We start from the raw sequence: 10,542 nt of genomic DNA on the forward strand, positions 1-10,542 counted from the left end.
GGACCTGACCCAGCCCGTAACCAACGTCCAAAGAGCTAGGGTTTACACGAGATTGTCGACGGCGCCGCATAGGGAGTCAAAGGGTCATGAGCGAAACGGCCGGCCGTTATCCCGGGACTGACCCATCCCGGGATGACCGGTCACACATGCACGGGGAAATCGAAACAACCCCCTCATTTCAGGGCCAACAACAACCACACCGGGGCTATAAAAGCCCCCGGTGAGAGCACTGCCAGGGGGTCACCGAGAACCAATATCAACAAAACACGTTCGAACAGCAGAGCAAGGTACCCACATCATCGAGCCGCACAACCAAACACGATCGCAAACAAGCCAACAACAATCAAACCACCATAGAAATAACCTGAGAACAATCAAAGATTACACACATAGAATACAAAACCAACAACAAGGGAGCTCATGCGGCACAAGCGAAAAAACAAAAAAATTTGAAATGATACTTTGTAGATCTACGGACTCTGAGACGTTTCCAGGCAAAACGAAGCTCTAATTCGTATCCGGGGGTAAAAACGTGTCGAAATGTGACACCTTTTCGCTCCTCCGGCTTTGGTGAACGGCAGTTGTCGCCGGTCAGAGGCTGCCTAGGCGGTGGAGCTTCGCCGGATTCTGGGCTCGGTTCGAAGCTTTTGAGAGAACTCATTCCCCTCTCTCTCGTTTCTGGTTTTGAGGTAAGGAAGCAAATGAGAATAAGTATGGAAAATAAGCCTTGTGATAGGGCTTATATGCTAAAGACGAAACTACGTCGTTTTGACCCTAGACATTCCGTGTTTTTTTAACAAAAATGGGATAATATCCCTTTTATTCCCCCAGGCTTTGTAATCTGGACGTTTAATCATTTAATGGAATTTTGGATTTCTGTTTTGGGCATTCGTTCATTCTCCGTTTATATATTAGTCCTTTTTTATTTATTTATTTTTATTATTTTTATTATTTATTTTATTTTTTCTATATAACCATTTTTATTTTATTTCATTTTTATTTTTTTCATTATTATTATTGTTATTTTTTATCTTTATTTATTTTATTATTATCACGATATTTATTTATTTTATATTTTTATTTGTATTTATTTTCTTTTGACTTTTTTTATTTTCCTTTTTTTTCTTTCCATTCTTTCTTCTTTTTTTTCTTTTGACTTATTTATTTATTTTATTTCTATTTTATTTCTTTTTTTCCCTTTTGGTTTATTATTTTAGTATTTTATTTATTTGTTTGTTTTTACTTTTTTTGTTTTATTCTTGGATTTATTTAATATTTTATTATTATTATTATCTAACATTTTTTATTTTTTTAAAAAGAATGTCAGCCAATCAAAGTTAAGCAATTCGAACCGGATTTTTTAAATTTTAATTTTAATTTTAAATTTTCACAATTAAGACAACCGAAAAATTAATTGGTACCGAAATGGCGGTTCAAGGGTGCTAATCATTCCTTGATCGTAACCGACTCCCGAATCCGATACATTTCTGGTAAAACGCAGATCAGGTAAGATGGTGTCAGATCTACCTAAATATTTTTAAAACAGTCGGTGGCGACTCTAACCCAATTATTCAAGTTGAAGCCCAATTCCGGGCCCAACCGAAATACGGTTCCGACAATTAGTAATAAATATTTTTATATAAAATATTTGTATTTTACTACTATACAAGCGTGATGAATTTTTGTTATAATTAGTGGTTTACATCATATTTAAAATTAGTCAAAAGTAATCAAATCATAATTGGAATGGACGAATACATAGTCGACAGTTTCATTTTCGTACTTTTCACCAAGTCAAATTGCTCAACCAATTAGAACATGAAAGCAACAAATTAAAAGATGACGATGGGTTGCTTGCTTTCATCAATACGACGTTGATGAGTGGCGGTAAATTATCCAGGACTTTTCCCTTCAGCATATCATTAGGAACCAGAGTAAAGAAACTAGACTCGGATATTCATGAAATCAACACCCTCTTTTCATCTCTGAAATTAAATCTTTTGTTTTCATGGCAGATTACGAGTTGAGAAGATGATGATGTTTTTGTGCTGACAGAAGATAGAGAGCACAACTGAACATACCCAGAAAGAAGAGCCTGTGTATGAGCAGCCTTGTGCTCTCTTTTTCTTCTGTCAACCTAATTTTCTATCCTGCTTTCAATACATACCATGTTCTAGCTTCACCCCAGGTACGATGAAGATGATACCCCTAAAATCTGTTTATTTCAAGACTATATACATATACTTATGATATTGTTTTCACAATTTATACATGTTATTCAATCACCTTTGTATGACAACTTACATAGCTAGAGATTACATTACATTAATCCATACCGGAGTTCTGCTTGGATTTGGTCCTTAATTACCCAAATCACTCTTTGATTTTGTAAGTCTTGACTGTCACCAATGGTTGTGTTAGAGTCTGGATGAGTACTTTGACTATTCATTTTAAATTATGAGTCGCATACGACTAGTTTAAGGCTGTTTAGAATTATTCAATTCGGATAAAACCAACACTAAACTGCAGTTGCATGGTTTCATTACAACACCGAAAGTACAATCTCAACGGTATTAATAATCCGATTTATAGAGCAACACGCAGAGGTTGTCGCTTCATATAGCTTTCTTACCTATATATAACCAAACCCCAATACTATTAAAAGTACATTTCATTAGAGTATTATTTAACTCATCCCCGCTAAACAAGGATCCTTCTTAGTCTCTCTTTCCATTTGTATTTTCTCGCATACGTACATATTTGTACGTATGATTTTCGGCTAAGTTAAAAGCTAGCAGTGGGATCCAATCCTACAATTTAGTGCACCGGCTGTGGCCGTCATTGGACCCACAAGAGAAGACGGTCTAGCACTCAGACTCGAAGCCCTTGCATAGGTCGAAGTTGCACCTGCTCCAGTCTGCCTGAAGAAGGCTCCGTTCAACATCAAATCCCCCTCCGACCTCCAGTTCCAGCTTCTCCACTCGCTCTCCGGCGCATCCTCGTGTTTGGTCACCTACATATGATAATCATTTTTACATGACTGTATATGTACGAAATTCTTGACGATTTTTTTATGATTAGGTCTTCGAACCTAATTAATTACCTCTTTCATCGAACTGTCATCTGGTGCTAGAAATCGATTCCCTTGGCTGTTGATGGTAGGGTTTGCACTTCCACCGATGGCGTACATCTTCCAGTGTGTGTAATCGTTGTTCACCACATGAAAGTATCCGTGTCGGCACCTGTAATTTACAACTCATGAATACTGATAACGGACAAGAATCGGAACCACTAAGAAATTAAGGATTAGCTTACCTTGGCATTCTTTGTACCAGGCCTTCTCCGAAATGGTTAAAGGCAACAGTGACTTGCATATCTTTATCTTGTGTATACTCATCACTGTGTCCCAACAGCATGACTTTATCATGATTGGTCATGTAGTTGTTTGAGATGGTGACTGCAGTGGATCCATGGATGACATCAATCAGTCCATCCTGACAATTAGAGAGCGTACAATGGTCAACCCATATATTCTTGCTGTTAAAGATGGATACTCCATCACCATCCGATTGATCCCAATGGCCAGCATGCTCAGGTGAGTCTCTTATAGTGCTACTCCCTCCGGGCTTACAATCATGTATGTTGATCCCATGGATGATGATGTTCGATACGTAATGTATGGTAATGCATGGCCCTCCCGATATATGAACGCTCGCGCCTCGTCCGTCGATCGTCTTGTAAGAGTTCATCACCAACTCTTCTTTCAATGTAATCACCATGTCACTCTTGAATATGATCCACAATGGCTCGTCTTGGATCACAGCATGCCTTAATGTACCAGGTTTAGGGTTCAAGGGATCATCGTCTCCGGCATCCGTAACGACATAGATTCGACCATTTTTACCACCCATAGCATTCTTTCCGAATCCGATTCCACAATCAGCTAATTTCTGACGGTTGCGCTCCCAATTCGGGTCACACCTCCAACAATCATCAATTGGGTTCCCCGATCCACATGATAAGTAACCCAAGTTCCTCCTAGAAGCATTGATACTCCTACAAAACAAACACATATAAAAACGTTAGTCTTATAAATCCTGCATAAAACCGATAGCTAGAAGGGAAACGATAACTCGAGTCTCAACATATTACTTATGGACGTCGTCCACGACCGATTCGGGGTCTGGAACTGCGGAAGAATAAACAAGATATGGAACGAGGATGGAAATGAAGAGAATGTGAAAGACTGAAAATGTTGATAAATCCATTGTGTTAGTGGGAAAGAAGGAAGAGATGGCGGGTTAGCATAGCCATGCAGAATGGGGTTTATATAAAGGGTGAAAGCCGAGAGGTGTGGCGTGATTAGCCTAAATGAGTCGTAATTTGAGGGTTGTTCAGCCTTGGGAGTCATACGGGTAGTTTAAACCGTTAATCAAGCGTAAAGAAATCAAAAGAAGAGTTAAAAAAGTCAATTTTTATTGAATTTATTGAGCCTTGTATTTCAACTATGCAGTAGCCGTAATGCGTATACAGTATTTTTTATCTTCTGCCTACCTTAATGCATCAAACTTTCCAAATGCTGATACCAATTAACATTTTTCCCTTTTTACACGAAAAGAAGAAAATTTGGAATTTTGGTTGCGATAATATGATGCCAAAGAAAATAAGTGTTCAACCTTGATGGCTAATTGTTCCTTAATATCAGCAACAGAAACTCATAACATCATCGTTTTCAGATTTTTAATCACTTGCAGTAGAGTTAACAAATTATAACTTCACAAACAGAATTAAATGATTATCATTTGCTAGTTTTAGTTATCATTTTATATACAGACATAGAAATAATCTAATCCTGCTTATATATAGGCAGCCTTTCTCTTCCGTTGTGTGGAAGTGCCGGACGGTGTAACTTGCAGTGCAATACAATCGTGTTCAAAATTGTGCAAATTTTTTGTCTCCCAATTCAATTTCTGACATATATATATATATATAACTTTGTTTAATATATCCTACTACATGGCATTCAATTGTATTTGTAGGTATGAGCATGTTGTCAATTAATTAAAAAATAACTAAACAAATACTATCTTGTAAACAAATACTAAACATTGCAAATTTGTATCACATGGTTTAGCAAGTCAAATAAAAGCAACCAAAATTCTAAAGTTTCATGTAAAAGAAAAGTAAAATGTCAACTAGGATCAGCAATTTTTCCAGAAATGGTTGGCAAATCATGTTCCATTTTTCATGTGGAGCACATTATGGATCAAATTAAGATAGCTCCTTGTCTAATATTAATGTCATTTTCCTCAAAAATAAGACTGCCATTTATCAAAATCGAAATATGTTGAAATTGTTTTTATCAAGGTTTGGTTTGAGATTTAAATTAATATAAGTCGGCATTTCAGGTTTAGACACATGCAATAAAGTGTAGTTAAAATATTTTATTTTAAAAATATCAATTTGTCAAAAAAAATCAATATCAACGTTTATGTATTTAAACATGCTTAAATATAAATATATAATCAATAGCATGGATTAAAGTGACCTCTGTGATAAAAGAACTGTTATTTTTTCTTGAGGACCCGGATACGAGCATTATAGATGCCAGAGGAGTGAGCGATCAGTATATTTACCCCAGATTATTAAAAAAAACATGCTTAAATATAAACATAATCTTTCCAAATATATAATTAGGCAAATGGAAGGTAGGCAGAAGATAAAATTGCACGTTACGGTACTGTAGATGAAATACAGGGCTCAATAAATTCAACAAAATTGACTGTAATTCACGTGTATTTTTGAATTTCTTTACGCTTGATTACCGGTATAAACTACCTACATGACTCCTTAGGCTAAAAGACCCTGAAATTACGACTCTCTTAGACCCATTTGCTTAGGTTAATTACGCCATACATCTCGGCTTTCACACTTTATATAAACCCCATTCTGCATGGCTATGCTAACCCACCATCTCTTCCATCTTTCCCACTAACACAATGGATTTTTCAACATGTTCAGTCTTTCACGTTCTCTTCATTTCCCTCCTTGTTCCATATCTTGTTTCTTCTTCCGCAGTTCCAGACCCCGAATCCGTCGTGGACGACGTCCATAAGTAATATATCAACACTCGAGTTATCGTTTCCCTTCTAGCTATCCGTGTTATAAAGGATTTATAAGACTAACGTTTTACTATGTGTTTGTTTTGTAGGAGTATCAATGCTTCTAGGAGGAACTTGGGTTACTTATCATGTGGATCAGGGAACCCCATTGATGATTGTTGGAGGTGCGACCCGAATTGGGAGCGCAACCGTCAGAAGTTAGCTGACTGTGGAATTGGATTCGGAAAGAATGCTATGGGCGGTAAAAATGGTCGAATCTATGTCGTTACGGATGCCGGAGACGATGATCCCTTGAACCCTAAACCTGGTACATTAAGGCATGCTGTGATCCAAGACGAGCCATTGTGGATCATATTCAAGAGTGACATGGTGATTACATTGAAAGAAGAGTTGGTGATGAACTCTTACAAGACGATCGACGGACGAGGCACGAGCGTTCATATATCGGGAGGGCCATGCATTACCATACATTACGTATCGAACATCATCATCCATGGGATCAACATACATGATTGTAAGCCCGGAGGGAGTAGCACTATAAGAGACTCACCTGAGCATGCTGGCCATTGGGATCAATCGGATGGTGATGGAGTATCCATCTTTAACAGCAAGAATATATGGGTTGACCAGTGTACGCTCTCTAATTGTCAAGATGGACTGATTGATGTCATCCATGGATCCACTGCAGTCACCATCTCAAACAACTACATGACCAATCATGATAAAGTCATGCTGTTGGGACACAGTGATGAGTATACACAAGACAAAGACATGCAAGTCACTGTTGCCTTTAACCATTTCGGAGAAGGCCTGGTACAAAGAATGCCAAGGTAAGCTAATCCTTAATTTCTTAGTGGTTTCGATTCTCGTCCGTTATCAGTATTCATGGGTATTAAATTACAGGTGCCGACACGGATACTTTCATGTGGTGAACAACGATTACACACACTGGGAGATGTACGCCATCGGTGGAAGTGCAAACCCTACTATCAACAGCCAAGGGAATCGATTTCTAGCACCAGATGACAGTTCGAAGAAAGAGGTGATTAATTAAGTTCAAGACCTAATCATAAAAAAATCGTCAAGAATTTCGTACGTATACAGTAATGTAAAAATGATTATCATATGTAGGTGACCAAACACGAGGATGCGCCGGAAAGCGAGTGGAGAAGCTGGAACTGGAGATCGGAGGGGGATTTGATGTTGAACGGAGCCTTCTTCAGGCAGACCGGAGTTGGTGCAACTTCGACCTATGCAAGGGCTTCAAGTCTGAGTGCTAGACCGTCTTCTCTTGTGGGTCCAATGACGGCCACAGCCGGTGCACTAAATTGTAGGATTGGATCCCACTGCTAGCTTTTGACTTAGCCGAAAACCATACGTACAAATATGTACGTATGCGAGAAAATACAAATGGAAAGAGAGACTAAGAAGGATCCTTGTTTTAGCGGGGATGAGTTAAATAATACTCTAATGAAATGTACTTTTAATAGTATTGGGGTTTGGTCATATATAGGTAAGAATGTTATATGAAGAGACAACCTCTGCATGTTGCTCTATAAATCGGATTATTAATACCGTTGAGATTTTACTTTCGGTGTTGTAATGACAAAGTGCAACTGCAGTTTAGTGTTGGTTTTACTGTTATTTTCTTATGAATAGATAAAAGGACTTTGCACGATCATGATAGTGGCTTACTTTTTTTACGTGGGAGTAACCTCCACCGTTTGCGACGCGAATAGTTTACTGCAAAGATTAACTGAAAACTGGTTGGGAGAAATAATATTTAAAAGAAGTATACGAAAGACAATATTTTATGGAAATTCCAGGTGATGATTTATATGAAATTCTACAACAACAAGACGAGTGGTACCTTAAAAACATCGGCGGAACTAAGAATTTATTATAATAGGAATAAAAATATTTTTTATTTTCTATAAATATAATTTTTTAATTGAGGGGATCATGGTAATTTTTCTTTATTTATTTTTTTAAAAATATAGCTTTTTAAATATTAATTAATACTTAAAAAACAATTCACGAAGTTCCCCCTCTGCTTAAGAAGATCTTTATTGAAGTAAATCTATAATTGGAAAATATCGTTAAACTTGAGTGAGCAATCCGGACCTACTACAGCACTTCAAAAAAGAAATACAAAGAGAAAATCAATGAGTCTCCAGCTACTTCAAAAATAGAAAAGTACGTTCTATGTTGGAGATTTAGGACAGGTTTCTCACTGAAATAGAAAAGAAGTGAAGAAACAGAGCGTAATTTGGCTGTTTCATCCACTATTTTTTTCCTTTTTTATTTTCCATTGGCCTGAGAGCATCCAGATTATTTCGTTGAATGTTAGAAGTTTAAGGTCGGTGGTCAAATTATTTGATGTTAAAATCTAGTTGTTGACGATGACAACTGGTCCATGCTTTTGATTTAAATGAAGTTGATAATCAAACAATCATTGACGTCTATGAAAATCTTTTGTTCGTAGGATATTAAATTTCTTTATTTGTGAGGAAAAGGATGAAAGTTAAGGTTTTAAATGTCAAATTGTTAATCATTCTTTCTTCATCTTGATTTAGAAAATTTTTACTAACTTTTAGTGTTAATATCAACAGTAAAATCATGATGGATATTTATAAATTTACATAATATATAAATTCAATTTGATGTGTTCACTTATTATTTTATTTTAATAGATTACGAGGTCATATCAAAAGATCGCTTATTCTTTAAAGATACAAGAGTTTAAAGATCATACATCTGATGTTCTTTTAGGGTTTTAACTATAAAGGAATTATTTGGATATGTTGATGTGTTTAACAAAAATCAATCATACAAAAGAGATCACCTAGAACTGTTATGAACTTTAGGTTTATTGAGGAGTTTTTGACGAGAGAAGAGAGAGAAAGATTTTAGAAAGAAAAAAAATCTCCATTCAATAAAAAAAATTGTTTTATTTGTTTACAAGGTACTGAAGCTACTAGATATGTCATTGTCCTTGTCATAACAACTACAAACGGGAATTGCTTCAGTGTTTTATGAAGATAAGGGGGCATGAATAAGTGAGTTCTTTTCCCTCTTATTTTGTATCATTGATCTTATTTTACTCCCACGTAGGAGTTGTGCTATGAACATGAATCCGAATAAAACATTAAGGGTTGAATTTCCTAAAAGAACTCGTACACTACTTTTGATTCCTTTTACAATATTTTCGTGTGAAATATGAAATAACTCTATGAAGCAGAGATTTCAAGAGGAAGTGGAGTTGGCTCCTCTGTGCATAAACAGAACCAACTTGAGAAATATATCTTGTACCGGCCCTTTGCATCTACTTCTTCCTAATCTGAACTGCTCGGACACTTCTTTTTTATTAGGACATATGCGTTGAATCCATGTTTGGAAATGAGGATAGGAATATGACCAAGGACCCTGCAATATATGGAAAAACCTAGAAAATCCTTATTGCCCATGCTTTTACTTGACACTGAAACCCGAGTCCAAGTAAGTTTCTAGTCGCACACCGTTAGTTCCGCCGTGTTATATGCTGTACTTGTAAAGCTAGAAGTAAAGAAATTAGTGATGGAAACCCACCTTATGTCGTTAATGTTGTTCATCATTTACTTCAACTTAGTTATGGCGTTTCCAATATGGTTTCCAGTGATTTATGTGTTGGTTTTAAAGGACTGTGTCAGAAGAAGAGTTTTGAAATCATTGAGCGTGAACCCCTTCTGCTCCGAAACAGCCGCGAAGGATGCCATGGAAGCCGTGTGGGATATCTGTTACGATGACACGAGGCCCTTTGACAGAGCTCCTTGAAATCCAGTCGATTGTTTCTCCTTCAAATGATTCTGGAATAAATCCTTTGGTGTGTCCTAGAATAGGAACATACCTTGGTTCTTCAACTGCAATCGAAAGGAAAACTCATATCTCGATGAGAAAAAATTTTCTCCTCTGGTAGATGACAAGAAATTTTACACCAAGATGTGGTTAAGAAACTAAGAATTCCTCATTATATTCAACTGTTCCCTTTTGCAAATTCATTATACCAAATTTCATTTTACACCATCTTCCTTGACGCCACTGCTTTCTTCTTTCTTTTCTCTTACAGATTGATATTTTTATTTTTATTTTCTTTCAGAACTAATTTTATTGTATCATCATTAATGTGTGGGTTCATTTGGTAAAACTTTCTAAAAGCATTTTTAGTTAAAAAAAATTCGTTTTCTATAGCAAATGGGTAAAAAAACAATTGTGGTTGAAGAGGTAATTTTAAACAAATTGCAGAAGTTAAGATTTCTAGCATTTTTATTTTCAACTTATTTTTAAAAGCAAATTATAACTCTACCCTTACTAATGCATGGTTTCATTTAATTACGTTTATATTTTATTTTAAAAATTTAATATTAACATCTTTAAAAAATAA

General features: G+C 36.2%; 2 protein-coding genes across 2 annotated transcripts; one reads left to right on the forward strand and one right to left on the reverse strand.

The window, feature by feature from the left end:
• Positions 1–2,654: 2,654 nt before the first annotated feature.
• LOC120144301 (pectate lyase-like) lies at positions 2,655–4,288 on the reverse strand. The gene is made up of 4 exons (XM_039158403.1): positions 4,153–4,288; positions 3,316–4,056; positions 3,104–3,242; positions 2,655–3,013 (listed from the first exon to the last, which is right to left on the reverse strand). Exons 1-4 carry the CDS (start codon positions 4,266–4,268, stop codon positions 2,792–2,794), a joined length of 1,218 nt encoding a protein of 405 aa, XP_039014334.1. The 5' UTR covers positions 4,269–4,288; the 3' UTR covers positions 2,655–2,791.
• Positions 4,289–5,999: 1,711 nt separating this feature from the next.
• LOC120144300 (pectate lyase-like) lies at positions 6,000–7,628 on the forward strand. Its single transcript, XM_039158402.1, has 4 exons — positions 6,000–6,115; positions 6,212–6,952; positions 7,026–7,164; positions 7,254–7,628. Exons 1-4 carry the CDS (start codon positions 6,000–6,002, stop codon positions 7,473–7,475), a joined length of 1,218 nt encoding a protein of 405 aa, XP_039014333.1. The 3' UTR covers positions 7,476–7,628.
• Positions 7,629–10,542: the final 2,914 nt, after the last annotated feature.

This window comes from Hibiscus syriacus, unplaced genomic scaffold (genome assembly GCF_006381635.1).
Source record: "Hibiscus syriacus cultivar Baekdansim isolate YM2019G1 unplaced genomic scaffold, ASM638163v2 tig00110888_pilon, whole genome shotgun sequence".
Lineage (NCBI taxonomy): Eukaryota > Viridiplantae > Streptophyta > Magnoliopsida > Malvales > Malvaceae > Hibiscus > Hibiscus syriacus.

Coding starts and splice junctions, on each gene's coding strand:
- LOC120144300 (XM_039158402.1), top strand. CDS start 6,000: ATGGATTTTTCAACATGTTCAGTCTTTCACGTTCTCTTCATTTCCCTC. Junction 6,116..6,211: donor GTCGTGGACGACGTCCATAA/GTAATATATCAA, acceptor TTTGTTTTGTAG/GAGTATCAATGCTTCTAGGA. Junction 7,165..7,253: donor ATGACAGTTCGAAGAAAGAG/GTGATTAATTAA, acceptor TATCATATGTAG/GTGACCAAACACGAGGATGC.
- LOC120144301 (XM_039158403.1), bottom strand. CDS start 4,268: ATGGATTTATCAACATTTTCAGTCTTTCACATTCTCTTCATTTCCATC. Junction 3,243..3,315: donor CTGGTACAAAGAATGCCAAG/GTAAGCTAATCC, acceptor TGTAAATTACAG/GTGCCGACACGGATACTTTC. Junction 3,014..3,103: donor ATGACAGTTCGATGAAAGAG/GTAATTAATTAG, acceptor TATCATATGTAG/GTGACCAAACACGAGGATGC.